Consider the following 21,042-nt stretch of genomic DNA (forward strand, 5'->3'; position numbering starts at 1 on the left):
CAACAACGATTCTCGACAGCAGCTATGATCAGAAAAGACTGGCAGGGAGGGGCATGGTAGCTACTTGCACGAACTTGCCAGTCTTCATATAATGGTAGAGATCGTCTCGTTATTATAGGGAGAAGGAACCGATAGCTTCCTTGATGTTTCCTCATGGAATAGAGAAGAGGGAGACAGTCCCCTGCGCACGAGTATCTATTGAAATTTCAACTTGATAGATGTTGTCACACTGTATCTCTGAAGAAATAATTTAGGAAAGAGTTGGAATTGAACACAATGTTGATGAGGATCATACGAGTTGTTGATCATGAGGCCGTCTTTGTGTCTACGTTGCGTTTTATAGACGTCCAGGCATATCGTTGGTTTTTGACAATACGTCTGCTCTCTTGAGTATGTACTCATCTTTGGACATCATGGAATCATAATGATAGCGTGCTTGCGTCTCTCTAAATTCAGCATCTTTGAGATGGATAGTGCTGAGCAGTCCCCAACTACACTCCTTTGTCTTTATCATCTTTGGATCGTGACTTTGAGAAGTAGGGAAGTTCCCTCATGCGAATGACTTAACTAACATGTTGTGCAAATATGATGAAGCTCTTTACATGGAGAGTCTGTATGTACCTCTTAAGTCTCAGGTGAGACCTCCTTCGGTAATGCAACTACTCCTTCTACGGGAGATGAAATTCTGAAAGCGTCTCTCACTGATATCGTTGCCGACAAGCCAGATATGGTATGTCTTGGACGTTGTTTTATAATTGTGACAGTCGTGCATGTGGTACTGGAATTGGAGTTGGTGGTTTTGGACGCGCATGATGTTGTATCTCGGTGGTTTCCCTCTTGCTGCTTCAATGAAACTGCTTACAGAAGCCTGAAGGTTGTATTTCCTGTTGGTGGGATGTATGCTTCCACAAATATCATGAAGCTCTTCAATCCTGGAAGGAATGGTTCTTTCTAGCAGGGAAGGTGTCGTTGTAGCCGAGCGCTTAACATCTTCACGAAGTTCAGAGGATGTCTCAAATTGCAGATTCTTCAACATAGCATGATAGATGGGTACCATCCCATTAATGCATAATTCCACCAATCATTGTACAATCATATTTGGATCGTGACAGTCCAGTGCCTGGATTTTGAACCTCTTGATATAATTATTTGGATACTCATTGTTTCGTTGGAACATTCTCCCCAAATATGAAAAGGTGATTTGCTCGGATACGAAGAAATACTTCTTGTAGAAAGCGGTTACCATCTCACACCAGTTGGATACGCTGTTTGGTGCAATACTGTTGTGCCAGGTATACGCTCTCCCATTAATGACTTTGAGAACTCTTTCAGGCGGAGGACATGATTGTATTCGTGCTCTCCTAATGACTCCAGAAAACGAGAGCTGTGTTCACGGGCATTACCAGTTTCGTCATAAAGGGAAAATTGAGGAGAAGATTATCCCCTCGGAAGAGGAATTCTTTGCACATCATGAGGATAAGGAGGCTGATGTTGGTGCAGGTCCACCGAATTATCCTTGCCTCGATACTGGATAAGTCGTTCTAGATCCTCACGCGTGATGAAATTGGACAACCGATTCCTTTCCCTTGAGCGCTCAGGAGGAGCAAAAATTTCTTCATCTATGAACGCACGCCTTGTTGAAGTGGTTGCACCAAAAGTGTTGAAAGTACTCCTTATTGGTTTTATGGGCTGAGACGACTCTTGTGGAAGCCGCTCCATTAACGTCTTGAGGAAAGTGAGTACCTCTTTATGAGTTGTAGCCATGTATGTCTGAGCCTTAGCGATAACTTCTCGTATTTCCATTAAATCAACAATGGTGATAGGGGGTTAGCCTCCTATGGATACTTCGGTCTCTCGTCCTGATGGGGAAGTGGAAGTAGCTCTAGTAACGACCGTGGGCGTTATGCTCGAAGAAATATTGGTGGCGGCAACGGCTCTGGCTCTGGTGATCAGAGGCGTCACACCTAAGGGAGTGTCTCGCTGTTTTCCGGTTTGACATAATAGGCGAAACCTTTATGATGATTTGAAGATGGGTCAAGCCTCTTTTGTTGTTGTAGATATACGAATTCTAGGAATTACACCATGTTCTGGATCTACACGTTTTGTTGATGAAGTGGTAGCGGATATTCCTGACTTTTAATTGGTAGCAGTGGTGGAATAGAGATAGACCTTTTCTTTTGTGATCTCTGCAGGTATCTCCCAAGGAATACAATGGTGTTAAGATTTGTTGGAGACTATATCCATAGAGGAACAACATCTACGCGAATCTTCACTTTGTCTTTCTGGGTGTGGACCCTTTGAGGCATTTCTGGCTTGCTCCATACAACACTTGTGGTGTTTGCAGAAAAGGCGGTTGCTCTATCCGGATCTCTAGAGAAGCCGTTGCGTTCTTCTAAGCAGTAGTCACGATTTCTTGTGTCTCCACGCGGCTTTATGGTCCTTTCATCTGGGAGATTTACTGGTGCTCATCTATCCAAGGAATTTCCGGTAGCATTGCTTGAAAAAGCATTTTTATGAAGCTTCTTAGCGAATGAAACACCGGAATTAAAATTGGTTGTTGAACCTAAATTGAATTTAATGATTGAATTGGATCTAAGATCCACCCTTTTGAAATTGAGAAAACTGGAATGAATATTGGAATATTGATTTTGCAACCGAGAGATCAATCTCCCACTATGGTCGCCAATTGTTTGAGGGTAAAAACTGATTCTGCTGTTTTTGGTAAATTTGGATGCGTTGATGAGAAACGAATTCAAACCCTAAATAATGCACTGCACGGGAGTACTTTTAGATTCGAGAGATCAGTCTGTAAGACTCTGGCCTAAACCAAGAAATGGCCGTTCCAGATTCAATTCAGTCACAAAGTGAAGGAGAAGGGGTTGATCTTAGGGAGGGAAGCGAAGAAGGTGTTTGAGATCAGAATGTTGAATTATGAAGGTGTGGCTATTTATGACTTGTATCAGAATGTGGAACTGTCTTGCAGAATATAAGCCATCAGTTCTTGGTGTTTTCTGGATACTGTGTTGATAACACTTGTGTTGTGTTGAAATAGGTTGAAATCCTATTTATACAAGTCATTGAGCGCACGCCCTGATCTCGTGAGGTGATCAAGAAGTGGAGAAGTGAGGTTGTGTAAAGAGTGGTGATCACCACTTTTCCATTAGGAGGTAGAACTGGTCACACTTTCACCCACTACTCCCATTGATGTTAACTATTCGTCTTTCCTGACACTTTCTCGTAATGGGCGCGTTGCACGCCCCACGCTGTAAACCGCCAGACCAATACCCCAGTGAGTATCCCCACTTTGTGACATGTTTGATGTCTTGAGTAAATGGGTCAAGTCGTGGGACTTGCCGCTGAAAGCAGCACGTAGCGCTTTAGGTTAATTAACTAAGTTATTTGTGAAGCTGATATTCATGAAATACGTAAAGCATCGCTTTTAAACAAGCAGCTCCAAATAATCGATGTGCATGGAGCATCGTTGTTTTAGAGCTCGATCGAATCAGTCACGTATTGAGCGTCTCAAAAGGAGCACGACCGCATTTTTTCAGGGAGTTTGTGGGTGCTACGCACGCATCCCAAGGAGTGGTCGATCAGTTCCTATAGGAGAGTGGCGACTGGCAGCCATTCGAAAATCATATCGGTCGATCCAAGTTTGATCTGGACCGCTTAAATCGGCTAGCCAAGATGAGTGGCTGAGGTGATTTGCGGCAGTTAATAACTGATGTTGAATTTCATGCAAGCAGCACAACTAGCTATCTTTGGGCGATCGTTTGGGATCCCTATAGGCTATTTGTTGCTTGGACGATTGTCCCTCATGAAAGAAGAGTGGATGGTGATCACAACGACATCTTGTTGGTCACCTGAAATCAAATCTAGGCCGGTCAACTCGTCTGGAGAAGTTGGACGCCGGAGATGATTTGCGGCAGTTGTATACTGCCGTTAATGTAATTTTAAGGTTTAGGGGCCATGTGGTCAACCCTATTTTGGTTGATCGTTTGAAAACGCTGGGAATTGATTTGAGCAGGACGATTAGCCCTATGCAAAGGCGAAACGTCAGTGAACGCGCTGACATCTTTTGTGTCTCCTGGAATTGAATCTAAGCCACTTACTTTGGCTAGCAAAGATGGACGATTGTGATCGATTTGCGATAGTTGTATGATATCACAACCCATATTAGGGTTTTAAAGTCGTGTGGCCATCCTACTTTGGGACAACGATTTTGGACGTCATCACCCTGTTAGAGAATATTCGATCGTTTGACACAATAGCCGAGCCGCTAGTGAATGTATCTGCATCCTACACGTTGATAGAGATCGAATCTAGGTCGTCCGACTAGGCTGGAGAAGATGGGCGTCCATGATCGATTTGCGACAATAACAAGTTGCCGCAAACACAAATTAGGGTTTTGAAATGGCCACGTCCATCCTAGTTCGATCGAATGACTTGAAGCATTATGGTCTTGTCGCGGGTAGGTCGATCGACCAAGGGAGGGGTTGGGACGCCAATGACCATGTCGACACTTCCTTGACCGTTTGTAGGAAAATCTAAGCCGTCCAACTAGGATGGAAAAGTTGGACGATTGGGATGTTTCTGAGACCGTTTTGGTCGGTCTAGCTCGTTCGAGCTCTCCTCTTCAACAACGCGATCACCCATGTTTGGAATTGGAGTTCAATGACGTTGAAGCATGTTAAATGAATTTCTACCGGTCGGGGTATTAGTGGGCCCGCCGACGGTCATTGCAATGATCGCCTATTTCTGCCAGGGCTTGGCTAGGCTTGTTGAATTGCGACGGCCGAATTGTGTGGCCCTGATCATTTTGAGACTGATATGGACAGTCTAGAGTTTCCTTAAGGAATTTAAACATGTTCGATCGAGCTATCTTTAATTAAAAGTGCGTCGATACGAAAATCTCAGAGAGTGATGTAGCCTGTGTGGGTATTTTCATGCAGATCTCAATACTGGCACTTCGGGAGATTCATGCTACTCTGCTGAGAGTGAACACTTAATCGTCATGTCATGTCAATAATGATAGTTCGGCTGAGAACATAACATATTCAAATAATAGGCAAGTCATGCATTAGTTGGTAATGCTAGAAAAAATAGAATTCACAGAATATTTTGGATTGCTAATACGTGCACCATTCTGAGTGAATTTCATATATATATATATATATGTTGAATTTCTCAATGAGCGAGGAGGGTTTTTTGCACTCGTTACTCTTCAAATGGCTTTACCCCTTGCAGGGTGACAACGCATTAAATATTGGTTTTACAATTGTAGCCTTGAACTAAAAACCACCATCAACACCGGCATATCAATTGGTTCATGTACCCCTTGATTTATCAAAAGACGGAACAAAACTCGTAGGTATTTCTATGGGAGACAGATTTATCTATTCCAATAGACTTTTCTGTGTGAGGCAGATTTGTTTATCAAGTTTTCGACTTTGGGTCGTAGAAACTCTTGGTTGTGGGTGAGATCAGCTAAGGGGAATCAAGTGCGCAGAATCTTGCTGGGGTTCATAGACGTAAGGAGCGCAACTGTACCTTGATCAGTGTGAGATTGATTAGGGATCAATTATATTCCAGTCTGAAGTTCATTGGTAGTAGGCTAGTGTCTATAGCGGCTTAATACATTGTGTTTTTCAAAACTGGACAAGGTCCCGAGGTTTTTCTGCACTTGTGGTTTTCCTTGTTAATAAAATTCTGGTGTCTGTGTTATTTCTTTTCCGCACTATATTTTGTTATATAATTGAAATATCACAGGTTGTGCGTTGAATCGATCAATTTGGAAATCCAACCTTTGCTTGTTGATTGAAATTGATTGATCCTTGAACATTGGTCTTTGGTACCGTTCAAGTTATTTCTTTTATATTCAGTCGGGCTCGCAAATTTCTATTTCCTGATTGCAGATTGAATTGAGAGATTGAGATATAAAACTCTTTGATATACTTTTCTCTAGATTGAGTCTGACTGTTTAGTTGATTCTCTTGAAAGTATATTGGAGTTTGTCTATTCAGATTGCCAAACGAAATATTGGGTGTGGTTGTTAGACCCCCGCTTTTTCATGTATCATGGTTTTCCTCTTCTCCTGATACATACACGCTCCATAACTTCAAGAATTCTCTTGAATTTTTGTGGTGTGCACAATGGATGGATGCAAAAAGGAAGACAAAGTTGAAAAGGGCAAGGTTATTGAGTTTCACGAGAACCCTGTTTTCATAACTTGTTATCATGTCGTTGATCATGAAAACAAACTTCCAGTTCAGATGTCATCTCAATTGGTGGGAAATCTTCTTCGATATTTTGGGGTCGTACGTGAACAACTTGAAATTGCAACAAAGAATCTTGAATTTCTGAAAAACAAACTGAAGAAAGCAACTGATGAACTTGTTTGAGTTCAATCTCTGGTTGCTGGTTATTTCTGAAGACCTTCAGTTGCATTCTTCTTAGGAGTTATATTTCTTAATGTCTAGTAAACTTCTTATGAGAATTTATTCTTATGTTTTAAGAAGGACAACTAGTGTTTGGAATAACTTATTTTTTGATTACACATTGCTATTGCCAACGATTTTCATCTTGCAATGTTTTAAGATTTATTTATTTAAATGCTAAAGTTTATTTGGAAGATGATTTTGCAGTATTAATCTTTATTGGTTTTTTATATTGTAAAAAATTGTTATGGAATATGTGTGTTTGCATCAACTATGATTGTCCCATATATGTCAAAAGTTAAGCCTATTATGTCATTATGCAAATATTGATGGAAGATAGGATGAACTTTTGATTGCAAAGATTAAGTCTATGATATCATTATGCAAATATTGATGAAAAATATAATGAATCTTTGAATATTCTGCAGTATTAATCTTTCCCCGATCCACTTCTATGTGAAAGTAATGTATGGATCCATAAGTTCTATTATGTTGAGCATTTCCGATTAAATTAGTCATAGGTTCTCTTGTGGTTAATTTAATTTAGTTTCCTGGATACAAATTCATGTTTCATGTGATTTTTTAATGTCCAAAAAAATCCTTCTTTTCTAATGAAAGTAAGTTCGCTCTTGTTGTTCCTTTCGCGAATGATATTTTATGGGGGAGAGTTCTTAACTGAACTTGTGCTTAATTGCCAAATCTTTGTGGGGAGTGCGGCTGTGGAATATTGTAGGAGTTTTCTTGTATCTTTATAAACTCATTAATGAATACACTAAGTTTCGACTATGTAAAATCATCGAAACAAAGTTGATATGTTCTTTTTTAGTCATGAAGTATCTCTATGAGAAATTCATTATGATCTCACTAGTTTCGTACCTTTTCCAATTTATATTGACAAAAAGGGGGGAGAATTAATGTGTGGTTCACACTAAAAATACATATGGTTTAAGGATCATTATGTAAGGGGGAGTGGTTTTCATTGTGAGATGAAGTATTGACTAAGGGGGAGTGATACATATCATCGTAGTATTATTTTCAAAGTTGTGATACAATTGGACTTTGATGCTGTGTAATAATACTATGACACTACATAACAATAATTGAAAACAATTGTTTTCTTATTGTTATGGTTACAAATCTTCAAAAACTATGATGCTGAGTTGAACACCTTCAAAATCACTTGAGTACTTGGAAGTGACGAAGGTTTCGAGTAATGTTGAAGAACTAAGGAAATCAAGCATTTGGATGAGAATCTACAGAGTTTTTTTTATTTTGTAATCCATATGTGTTGATAGTTTTGTCACTAAAATTGACAAAGGGGGAGATTGTTAGAGCACTGCTCGGTCGAACTCTCAAACGTTGATATCTCAAGCTTGCTTTTAGTTGCCAAAACTATAAGTATTTATTTCTAGACTACTTATAGCTATGTATAGGATTAGGATAGAATGTGTAGTTGAGCTTTAGACATCACGACGTTCATCGATTGAAGACGAACTACTACTAAGGGGAGCTTGTGGAACTTCATCAACAAAAGGTATGTAGAGACTTGAACTCATCTATCACTCAAAAGTCTATTTCTATTCTATCTCCTATCGATACAAAAGTCGTATAGCTATATAGACTTTATATTATACACATTTTATATTTCGAGCTGAGTTTAACTCGCTTACATATACATTTTATGTTTCGAGATGAGTTTAACTCGCTTACATATTTCTCGAAATATGTGTTGGTAAGCTTTCGCTTTAACCAAGTTCATCTTTATTCTTGATGAAAGTCAATAGTTGATCATGTGCAAATCTCCTGGTAACATCTTACATGATTTGTGTGAGACAGTCATTTGATGTAGACTCGGAATGTTTCGTATTGATCTATTGATCACTTGAAAATTTATTTGAAGCTAATAGTTTGTGCGAGACAGCTATTCCCGTCTTCCAAGAATGTTTCAATGATTAATATGGAGTTTAGAACGATTAACCATTGATTGGATATAACACAGTATACATACTTGTATGCTAACTGTTGCAAGTTATTCAAAGTCCGGGAACTATATTATGCATACCCGTATTCATACTGGTTTGACAGTTGAAGTCCGAGAACTTAGTATGCATACCCGTATGCGTACCGACTAAAAAGTTCAAGTCCGGAAATTCAACTGAGTTTGGTCACATACGACAGTATGCCTACCCATTCTCATACTGGCGAACCCAGACCAAGTCCGGAACTCTAAGTATGCGTACCCGTTTTCATACTTGAGTGGGTTAAGTTCTGAAATCGGTTCTTTCATGAACAAATACATTTATATATCAAGGAATGCAATCTTTTACAAACAGTGACTATAATGTTCATGAATTGATTCAAGTGAATCAAAATCGATTTTTCTTCAGTTGTGTCTTGTATACTTCTATGAGAATATAAATAATTGAACAACACCATAACTAGTTTCATTTGAGTCATTTGAACTAGTTGTGATTTAGATGAAAAAGGTTGATGTGAAAGTGTTCATATGGGTAACTTATGTTAACTATTGTTGAGCCAACTATGTGCACACGTTTGGGTACGGTTACTCATACCTAAATGAAGTTACATTTCATTTGTGTATAACAAGCTAAGTTCGATCTAACGGTTGAAAGATATTAGCTTGACTCTAATCAGGTTTTCATCTAATGGTGAATATTAAATGAATTTTTACCGAGGTAGCATTGATTGCAAACCCTGATTTGAAGACTATATAAGGGAGAACTCTAGCAACTGGGAAACCTAATCCCCACACCTCATGTGTGATACTAGTTGCGACTAGAGTCGATTCTCCTTTAACCTAGGTTTTTCCTAAAACCATTATAGGTTAACGACTTAAAGACTTCATTGAGATTTTGAAACATACCCAACTATTTTCTCTGTAGTTGCATGTTCTGATCTTACTTTGTTCTATCGTATTGAGTACTATCTTCTCTAAGATTTGCTCGAGATTTAATCTCCGATAGGTAAGCTAAAAAGTAGCCACAAACACCTTCGTCTCATCGTTTGTGATTCGACAATATCTTGTTTCGCTCCATGAAATTAATATTATTGTGAGGTGATTGATATTACTGGGCTTTTCTTCGGGAATATAAGACCGGCGTATCAATTGGTTCCTGTTCACCTTGATTTATCAAAATACGGAACAAAAACTCGTAGGTATTTTTATGGGAGACAAATTTATCTATTCAATAGAATTTTCTGTGTGAGACAGATTTGTTTATCAAGTATTCTACTTTGGTTCGTATCAACTCTTAGTTGTGGGTGAGATCAGCTAAGGGAATCAAGTGTGCAGAATCCGGCATGGTTCAAGAGGCATAAGGAATACGACTGCACCTGAATCAGTGTGAAATTGGTTATGGCTCAATTACATTCTAGTTCGAAATTAACTTGTAGTAGGATAGAGTATGTAGCAGATTAATAAAGTATGGTGTTCAAATATGGACTAGGTCCAGGGATTTTTCTGCATTTGCGGTTTCCTCGTTAACAAAATTTCTGGTGTCTGTATTATTTCTTTTCCACATTATATTTTATATAATTGAAATATCACAGGTTGTGCGTAGTTCAATAAATTAGATAATCCAACCTTTGGTTGTTGATATAAATTGATTGACACTTGGATATTGGTCTTTGGTACCATCCAAGTTATTTCTCATATTAATCCGGCTTATAGATTTCTATCTGTTCGATTGAAGATTGATTTGAAAAATTGAGATATAACTCTTGGATGTATTTTCTTTGATTGAGTCTAACTGTCTAGTTGATTCTCTTGGGAATATATTGGAATTAAACCATACAGATTGCCTAAACGAAATATTGGGTGTGGTTGTTAGACTCCCGTTTTTTTAGTTGTGTATTCTGATCTTGCTTGTTCTATGGTATTGAGTTTTATCTTCTCTAAGATTTACTCGAGACTTATCTCTGATAGGTAAGATAGAAAAAGTAATCAAAACAGTTCTTCGTCTCAGACTCTTGCGATTTCGCAATAACTTCTTATGTTAATCAGTTAAGTTATCGTGAGGTGACTAATATTTCTAGGCTGCTCTTCGGGAGTATAAGGCCAGATTATTAGTTGGTTCTTTTTCACCTTGATCTTTATATCAAAAGACGGAACAAACAAAATAAGGGATAAACATATTTGTGGAAGACATATTTGTTTATAAGTCTTCAACTTTAGGTCGTTACAACTCTTAGTTGTGGGTGAGATCAGCTTAGGGAATCAAGTGCGCAGAATCCGGCTGGTTCTAGAGGCGTAAGGAACGCGACTTGGTATTGGTCTTTGGCACTGTACAAGTTATTTCTCATACCAATCAGGCTCGCAAATTTTTATCTGTTTGATTTGCTGATTGTTTTGAAAAAGAGATAAAAACTCTTTGATATAATTATTGATTGAGTCTCACTTTTAAGTTAGTGCTCTCAGAATTAAATTGGAGTTTAGTCCATACAGATTGCGGAACGAATTATTGAGTGTGGTTGTTATACCTCCGCTTTTTCAGTTGGAACCAGGGTTTTACTACATACATAACCAATCATACATCATTTCCAATTATTTTCGTTTTCAGATACAACAATTGTTTTATCAATAAAGACAAGGCTCAGTGAGAGTTGAAGGTAAAACAAGTTTATCAACCAGTTGGGATGTTAGATCTTGATATCCTTCTCAGATGCAGCAATGACATCTGGGTTTTTTATTGTTCCATGTACAGAGAGATGAAGATTAATATATTGATAGAGCTGAGATGTTTCGGAGAGAAGGGAGTAGAATTGTTGAATTATATAGTTGGTGTAGGATGGATCACTTATATCTGAATGAGACAATGCCAGTTCACAGTGAGGCATGTGGTTGACGAAGATATCTTTAAACTGGGAAATATGATATGGTTGGATAATTTTCTTGGGCGAGTTATGGAGATGATTTGATGATATATTTTCTGTTTTTTCGCAGTAGATATGGTCAAAGATTCCTTTGTTATGTTTAGGAATGACATGGTGTTGAGGTTCGGGAAGATATCTCAAAAAGGCAACCTAATGGTACTAAAACAACAAGGGTCTTAACCAGATGATTTATGCGCTTCCTAATATTCCCGTACCCATTATGTTTTTGAAGAGTAGTCTTACATGTGAAAAATATACGTTTTTTCTTGAAATGAGAAAGATTAATTTTAGGATTTGCTTCATTCTTTTTTGGGGGAGTTTAATTTTACAAGATAGTTTTCAAATGTCGTTTCTTTTGAGCTCTAATCCTTTTCATGGGATATTTTTCTCCAGTTTTTATGGATATTTGTTCTCAAACCGAGCAGTTTCTTCGACATTTTTAAAAACACTATGTTCTCCTTATATTAAATAACAATTACCTGCATCAATCTTAATAGAAGTTCGTATTTGCTATAAAGCGAGATACTAAAAAGATTAAGATTAGAATTTGGGAAGGAGGCTCATGGATAATTGCAAATCAAGTGTACGAGACTGGAAATCTAGATTTAACCCGGAGGATCATAGGATTCCCTAGAAAAGGTTCGGGATAAGTTTCCGAGGCTAAGCTTGGAATATTGGACAATTGAAAACTTGTTTTTGGCAAACTTATTCAGGTAGATAAAAACAATCATCCCGTGAATTTTGGTTTCTTTACTAGCATTCTAGTCGAATTATATTTTGCAAGTAAGATTTTAGACCGAGTTTGGGTGAGAGATAGTGATGATGATAGTGATGAAGGATTTCATCAACTCACTGAGATCCACAAATTCCCTAAATCTAGATCTCATATTTCATTGCAAAATTGTGGGACATTTAGTTTCAGATGTGGATCAATCAAAAAAGATGTGGTTAATGAGATTGTCGATAATAGTGCTCTTAATGAGGTTATTAAGAAGAAGAAAATAAGATCTTATAAAACAAAAGAAATCCTTTCAGTGGAAGAAAGTGAGTATTACGAAGGATGTTGAATGTTAACAAAAATGTTTAACAAGTTAAGGAAGGGAGGGGCAAGCAATATTATTAATCTTTGAAACTCCTGACAAATTCCTAGGCTTGGAAGAAAAGGAGAAAGCTACCATAAGTCATTTAGGAATGAAAATTTCATAGCTTTACAGAAGCATCTTTGTACAAACCAATTTCAGGATCCATTAGAAAATTGAATTCTAAATCTAGAGCTAACAGGTTTCTTTCCTAAAGCCACATTATGACCCTGTCTGAATACCAGAAACAGAAATCAAAATCAATTATTTTTGCTTCACAAAAGGTTAATTTTTCGTTTTTAAAATTATTCTGAAATTATATATCCAAACTAACTTATTATCTTTTTGATTCTAGAAGTCAAAAATCAATTTCTGATCCGGTATAAATAAAAATAAAAAATAACAATTCTTTTTCAAAAAACATAAAAAATGCTTAATAACATTTAACTTCTAGTCCCAGAAATATCATTGTTCGATTAGGCTATCCTTATTCATAGAAAAATAATTAATTATATGGTACAGCTCCATGCAAAACAAGCTATGGCAAACAAGCACCTGGCAATTAAAGCAATTGGAATCATTTACATATCTTGACTGGTGTCGATTTTACACCGTCCGCGACAGTCCCTAGGATGTGGTACAGAGACGGAGAGAGTGACTCATCATTCTTCACCTACATCTTTTTAAACCCCGCTATGCCTACTGCTGCCACTGTAGTTTGAATCTCCATCTCTAAAAATGGAAGAATTCTTACAACAATGTAAACTATCTGGAGATTCAGCATACAATGCATTCAAATCTCTACTTGAAAACCTTGAAAATCCTAGCACAAGAATTGAAGCACGAGTATTCTTAACTAAACTTCAAAACCATTTTGATTCCAAGCAATCTCTTGATCAGTGTTTTGATTCCTTCCATTTCCGTATCCATGACATTCCTCTTGAAGATAAAACATTAAAGATGATGGAAATCCCAAGTATATTTATACCAGAAGATTGGTCATATACGTTTTATGAAGGATTAAATAGGCATCCTGATTCCATTTTTAAAGATAGAAGTGTTGCTGAACTTGGTTGTGGCAATGGTTGGATTTCTATTGCTCTTGCTCAAAAGTGGTCACCTTCAAAGGTATATGGGCTTGATATTAATCCAAGAGCAATAAAAGTTGCAAGAATCAATTTATACTTAAATGCACTTGATGAGAATGGTCAACTTATTTATGATGAAGAGAAGAAATCTTTACTTGATAGAGTTGAGTTTCATGAATCTGATCTTCTTTCTTATTGCCGAGATCATAACATACAACTCGAACGAATTGTTGGTTGCATTCCTCAGGTATATTACATTTTCTGTTTACTTGTACTGTTAAACTTCGAAAGTACAAAGAAAAGTTGCTGCTGACTCTTTTGTTCAATCTTTCTCTTGTTTGGTTTTAGATTCTAAATCCTAATCCAGAGGCAATGTCAAAATTGGTTACTGAAAATGCGAGCGAGGAATTCTTATATTCGCTAAGCAACTACTGTGCGCATCAGGTGAAACTATTTTTCATTACCATTATATTTATTTCTTTATCTACATTTTGCTTGGTAGAAGAAGAGGGCCATGGTGCAGATGCCTCTCCAAGGCCATGTCCGACGAGGGAACTGCACCTTTATTGTAAGGGAAAATTTAAGTCTAATGGCCTAGCTAATAAATTTTCTCTACATTTATTTAGTTATGTTTTCCAGAAGAGTGTTAACTCTTCTTTCATGGCCTTCCATAATTTCCGTGTGCATGAACTTGCTTTTTGCACTGCAACTGCAAGGAGTGCAAGGAATCTCATTTGATATATGTAAAATGGACAGCATTAATTTATAATTCAGAAACAGTTTATTGTCTTGTTTTACCTGCAAATTAAGTTAGCTCATGTAACTTTTCTTCTTATCCAGGGGTTTGTTGAGGATCAGTTTGGATTAGGTTTAGTTGCTAAGGCTGTTGAGGAAGGAATTTCTGTTATTAAACCTATGGGAATCATGATATTTAATATTGGAGGCCGTCCAGGGCAAGCTGTCTGTAAGCGCTTGTTTGAGCGCCGTGGCTTCCAAGTTACAGAGCTTTGGCAGACAAAAGTTATTCAGGTAATAAGTTTTCTCTATCCTTGGTATTAATTTTTTCATAGAAGCTACCCTTTATCTGTTTATCCGCACAAACTGTAATCTACCAAATTATATGCTGGCAACATCAGTCAATTAACTGCTTCCCCCTTTCCATATTATGTAGGCTGCAGATACTGACATTTCGGCCTTAGTTGAAATCGAAGCGAACAGTCACCACTGCTTTGAGTTCTTCATGGGTCTTGTTGGTGATCAGCCTATCTGTGCACGAACAGCCTGGGCCTATGGGAAGGCTGGTGGTCATATCTCTCATGCATTATCCGTCTACAGCTGTCAACTTCGTCAACCAAATCAGGTATGGTTCGAATTGAAATTTGTTCTTATAAATGCCGAAAAAGATCAAATGTGACAGATGGATTATGTGCACAGGTCAAGAGCATATTCGACTTTCTTAAAAATGGCTTTCAAGAGATCAGCAGTTCATTGGATTTATCATTTGATGATGATGCTGTTGCTGATGAGAAAATTCCTTTCCTAGCATATCTCGCCCGTGCTCTGGAAGAGAACTCATTTTTCCAGTATGAGCCTCCAGCTGGAAGCACCCAGTTCCGTAGTCTTATTGCAGGATTTCTTAAAGTATACCATCATATTCCTCTTGCCAGTGATGTAAGTAAAACTCTCTCTTACTGTATTATATTGTTAGGCTTTAGTTTACCTTAGACCTAGCCAAACTAGATGAGTTGCACCCCCGAAGCATTGAAATCTATGTGCACTTTTGTAGTACTCAGTTTGGTCTCAAATTAATAGGCTTCAGAAGGCAGAAAATAACATTGTAGTAACTTGTTTATGCGACTCCATCCAAGTTCTTTTTTTGTTTTGTTTTGTTTTGGAGGCATGACTCCATCCAAGATAGTTTTTGTTCGGTAACATTGGATTAGTCATTTAGAGGCACTATTAGACACTAAGACATACGTGAGATGTCAACTTAAAGAAGGCAAGAGTTCTTTTGACGATGTAGAAAAAACAAGGGAGTTATTTTTGTTCTTCAGAATGCTGGCTTCATCCATTTTCTTGTTACACTCATGCTGGCCTCCTGACAGCTTCTCCTGATATATGCTCCAGAATGTTGTCGTATTTCCTTCAAGAGCTGTTGCGATTGAAAATTCCCTTCGGTTGTTCTCACCACGTCTTGCTATTGTTGATGAACATTTGACGAGACACCTACCTAAGCAATGGTTGACATCTTTGGCAATCAAGGTATGTTCCAACTTCAGGTGGTGGTAAGTCTGCTTTTATATAGGATTCCCTTACATTTCTAATTTTACACACCCTCCCCATATGTGTTGTTCAAATAGCAAGAATCTTCTCCTCGTTAACATGGTAAGATTTTCAAAGCCTTCAAGAACACATATTGCATTTGTGTAACGGGCTATTGGACTTTCCAACTTCAGGAAGGTACAGATGATAAGCATCCTGAGAATGTGATTACAGTCATTGACGCCCCACGCCAATCCGATCTCATGATAGAGTTGGTAAAGAAGCTAAAACCACAAGTTGTGATTACAGGGATGGCTCAGTTTGAGTCGGTCACCAGTTCAGCTTTTGGCCACCTTCTAGACACAACCAGAGATATTGGTTCCCGCATTTTCATAGACATATCTGATCACTTTGAGCTATCAAGTTTGCCTTGTTCAATTGGAGTCCTGAAATATTTAGCAGGAAATACTCTTCCCCCGCATGCAGCTATCATATGTGGACTGGTTAAGAATCAGGTACTCTTTCTTGCTAGATAAATACATCTGCTTGTTAATACTATGCTGAGTTGGTGCACCACCCAAGATCACACTCAAGTCCGTTACTTCCCAAGGAAAACCTTGAAATTGATCGGTGATACAAGATAGAACATCTATTTATTCATCTTTAAATCATTATTTCTTACCTCTGTTTCAGGTTTATTCAGATCTTGAGGTTGCTTTTATAATTTCAGAAGAGAAAACCATATTTAAGGCATTGGGAAAGACTATTGAGCTACTAGAGGGCCGCACAGCTCTGTTTAGCCAATACTACTATGGTTGTCTATTCCACGAGCTTTTAGCATTTCAGCTTGCTGATCGCCATCCACCTGCACAGGTTTATTTCTCCTGCTTCTTGTATTTCTTGGTTTCTGCTGTTGTATGCAGATTACCTTGGTTTTGACCACCTAAAACGTATCATGTTTGTTCCGGTTTAATGCTACACTTAGCAGCAGTACACTTGAAACAGTCCTGAGTTACAGGTGAGACTCATTTCATACTCCAAAGATGCAAAATGAGGAGCTCCATAATCGTTGGAAATTGCATATGGTACCTTTTAAAATTTTAAGTCCTCAAATCTCTATAATAGGAAACAATTCTTCTTATCATGGAAAACCAAGAAAAAAAAAATTCTTTAAGTCAAGTGGCACATTGTAAGCAATTATTAAAAGAGGTGCCAATAAAATGATCGTAACTTACAGGTTATAAATTGCTGTTGCTGAATGCTGATTAGCTAGAGAAGTCGTGTACAGTAGTCAAGTAGATTACCTTATCTAAATTTATGCTGATATCCTGTTTATTTCTGCAGAGGGATTGTACAAAGATTAAACCTGAGATGATTGGATTTTCAAGTGCTGCTACTTCAGCATTTAGTCACGCAGAGCTATCTGTTCATGAGATGGAAAACCTTTCATCGGTTCACATGGATGTAGACCAAAGCTTCCTGCCAATACCTACACCAGTCAAGGCGGCCATCTTTGAGAGTTTCGCAAGACAAAACATGATAGAGTCCGAAACTGATATGAAGACTAGCATCCGGAAATTTATTAAGACCAAATATGGGTTTCCAACTGATAAGTCAACTGAAATAATTAATGCGGACTCTCCGTTAGCTCTTTTCAACAAGCTTGTACTCTGTTGCATCCAAGAAGGGGGCACCATTTTCTTCCCAGCTGGTTCAAATGGGAACTATGTATCCGCTGCTAAATTTATGAATGCAAATATTGTGAAAATCCCTACCCACTTGGAAACAGGATTTAAGCTTACTGAAAAGACTCTTGAATGCTCACTCTCAACTGTAGATAAGCCGTGGGTGTACCTTTCCGGTCCAACAATCAACCCAACTGGCTTGCTATATTCCAGTGAGGAGATCCGTGGAATATTGTCAGTCTGTGCTAAGTTTGGGGCTAGAGTGGTGATTGATACTTCTTTCTCAGGTTTGGAGTTTGACACAGGCGATTGGGGTGGCTGGAACATGGAGGAGATCCTGTTAGGATTGAGTTTCTCAGGTGGCTCCACCTTTTGTGTCTCTCTTCTAGGAGGCCTATCTTATGAGATACTCGCTGGAGGGATCGCATTTGGGTTTTTGGTGTTAAACCAGCCTCACTTGGTTGAAACATTCTATACCTTCCATGGGTTAAGCAAGCCTCATAAAACTGCTAAATATGCAATCAAGAGATTGTTGGGTCTCCATGAGCAGAACGCAGTGACCCTATTGGAGGCTCTCAAGGAGCATAAAGAGACCCTGAGAAGGCAATCTAATCGCTTAAGAGAGGTATACAGTTCGCTCTTTAGCAATGTCTCCTTGTTCTCGTAATTCCTTCAAACATTCTTTTATATTTTTTTCTCTGACACCATATCTGAACTGGCAAGCAAGTATTTGATAGAACTAATTTTATGAACATGTTCCTTTTTTGTTTTGACACGGAATTTTATGAAAATGTTGCAAAACAGACACTCCAAAAATGTGGATGGGAAGTCCTGGGAAGCTGCGCTGGTGTGTCTATGGTGGCGAAACCATCTGCTAGTCTTGGCAAAAAGTTGAAGCTCACTAATGGAACTTTGAAAGGAAATGTACCCGCCAAAAGTTATGAAGTAAAACTGGACGACTCTAATATCAGGGAAGCCATCCTTAAGGCCACCGGGTTATGCATCAATAGTGGTCTGTGGACCGGAATAACTAGCTACTGTCGGTTTACATTTGGCATGGAGACTACTGAATTTGATAAGGCACTGGAATGTATTGTCAGATTCAATGAGCTTATTGACAGTTCAACACTATAGGAACTTTTAGTCGTAATGATGCTACTCTGGAAACTAGACTTCAGGATTGTCACAATGCAACAGACAATTCTAGCAGAGTTGCTTCATTTGCAGTACGATACGGATTTCTTCACCAGTAACAAATAACAAGCAAGAGAATTTTAGTTTTTGGTACTTGAGACACTCTCTCGTATTATTTGCCTATCTTTAGCTTAGCGCTTAAAATAACTGTCTATGTTTGTAGGACTATAGACTAATGGACAATTCAATCAAGTTATCTTTAGCTTAGCGCTTAAAATAACCGTCTATGCTACCAAATTTAGCTATCAGTATAAAGGATTGCAAGAAGTATTATGGTTAAGGAGATTGGCAAAATTTTAATTCAATACAGTAGGAAATGATGCCACCAAACAGCAGATGCTCATTTTAAATGTGTTACCTTTTGGGATCAGCTTCAGCTACAAAAAAAGTATTGTTACGTAACCATTGAATTGCAGAGCAGAGGCAGGTGGATTGTGCAATAAATTAAGCTGCTGCTGCTGGACTGACGGAGCAAGAAAAAGAAGCCTAGCATGAGAGAAAAGAGCCTGTCAAGCTAGCCGAGGAGACTTGCAATGAACCAATGTAAGGGTATCACATTATTTCTGCACTTAATCATGATCAATCAAAAATTCTGATCACGATTAGAGTGAGATAAATGCGACACCCTAATGGAAAAGGACATGGCAAGTCATCCTTGGCTAATAAACAAAGACTCTTCTCTTCATGTAAGACCTCTCTTCTTATTCTTCGTACTATTCCTCTCTCAGTCGCTCCTTACCTATAGCTTCTTGCATTTGAGATGTCAACTATGAGTTGAAAACCACATCTATTTATAGGGTCGTCAATCTAAATAAGTCTCCAGTAATTTGGATTATTTCGAATTTATTTTCATTTATTAACCATGCATTGACTATTTTTGGGTACCTTTATAAGAATATGTTCTTATTGCCATGTGAAGGCACATTGGGTCGAACAAATATCAGAATATGTCATCTTCTCGTCCTACTGTCAATGTTTCCAGTAAGCAAGTTCACGAGACAGAGATCGACCAGAGGTGGGAAAAGCACATTCTTACAGCATTGACTTGTGCTATTTGATGCGGTGACTAAACATAACACCTTTTTTTTTTGACATTAAAAATAGGACCCTCATATAGCTGGGACAACGGAGGAAGGTTCAAATCGTGGACATGAGGTAGCACAATCTTAATGGTTGATGGGGGAATGATTCTAGCATCGGAATTAGTAGTGGGGTGAAGAGGAGAATGATTAAAGGTCCAGATTCATTGTCCCATGTCTGGGCAATAATAATTGTCCCAGTTCTAGTGTTTTCCGAAAATATAACACTTTTAAGTTTTAATCACCTGGGAGAAAGGTCTTGGATCAAATGGTTTGACTACAACATGCCATATGTCCAAATTTAAGATTGTGTCTAAACCATAGATTTATCATGCAGAAGTCAATTTTAAAAGTCATAAAGTAAAACAATATGATTTATAAAAAGTTAATTTTTATGCTTTTATGAATCATATTAACATTAACATTGTGTCCTCGCCTAATTTCTAATTTTTTTATTAATTTATGAAAGCCGAAAAGTAACTTTTTTAAGCGTTATCCAAACATGCAAGCATTGGATTTTTTGTACTGCTCCCACACAACACTACCAAGCCTTTCGTTTATTTTGCAGGCAAAATTTAGAAATCCACACATTGATTTGTAACTGAAAAGGATAGGGTACTAAGTACACCACCAACTTTTTCATTTGGCAACCCATATAGACAAAACCTAATACAATCGCAAGTTGGTCAAAAGTAGAGACCCTTGAATCAGAATGTATATAGAGTCTTTCTCTTTCTCTTCTCTATGTACCTGATTATATAGAAGAGTTCTTGGACGATCTCAAAAATTATTATCCAAGATCAATCTAGTTGTATCCAAATTATTGGGGTCCGAATTTTAACAAGTATGAAAATTGTAATTTATCTTTCATGAAGTCAAATCAACAAAAACAAGTCTTGTTTTTAACAATAACGACTTAAATTATCAAGATTGATTATGTACTACTTGTGCTATTACTATTATAAATATAAACAATATAATGTGAAAAAGGAAAAACACAACATCAGAATTTTGTTAACGAGGAAAACTGCAGTGGCAGAAAAATTCCGGGAGCTCGTCCATTTTTGAACACCATATTGTATTAAGCCATTACAGATGCTAGTCTACCATCAGATTTCTGATTGGAATGTAGTTCAGACCGAATTAACCCTCCAAACAATTCAGCTGCAGTCATGTTTTTTATGTCTCTTGAACCTAGCAAGATTCTACGCACTTGAATCCATTAGATGACTTTCTTTACATCCTAAGAATTGCTTATCTATCTTCCTCTAGCCTACAAGCCTATTCGATTTCCCATTGGATATGTTTCAATCTAGGTTTGGAAA

At 37.8% G+C, this 21,042-nt stretch overlaps 1 protein-coding gene across 1 annotated transcript; it reads left to right on the forward strand.

Moving 5' to 3' along the window:
• The first annotated feature begins 13,126 nt into the window (after positions 1-13,126).
• LOC113346229 (methionine S-methyltransferase-like) lies at positions 13,127-18,578 on the forward strand. The gene is made up of 10 exons (XM_026589792.1): positions 13,127-13,744; positions 13,846-13,941; positions 14,338-14,526; positions 14,669-14,857; positions 14,932-15,168; positions 15,625-15,759; positions 15,954-16,274; positions 16,453-16,632; positions 17,104-18,069; positions 18,249-18,578. The coding sequence occupies exons 1-10, from the start codon at positions 13,148-13,150 to the stop codon at positions 18,576-18,578; spliced, it is 3,240 nt and encodes a 1,079-aa protein (XP_026445577.1). The 5' UTR covers positions 13,127-13,147.
• Positions 18,579-21,042: the final 2,464 nt, after the last annotated feature.

This window comes from Papaver somniferum, unplaced genomic scaffold (assembly GCF_003573695.1).
Source record: "Papaver somniferum cultivar HN1 unplaced genomic scaffold, ASM357369v1 unplaced-scaffold_99, whole genome shotgun sequence".
Lineage (NCBI taxonomy): Eukaryota > Viridiplantae > Streptophyta > Magnoliopsida > Ranunculales > Papaveraceae > Papaver > Papaver somniferum.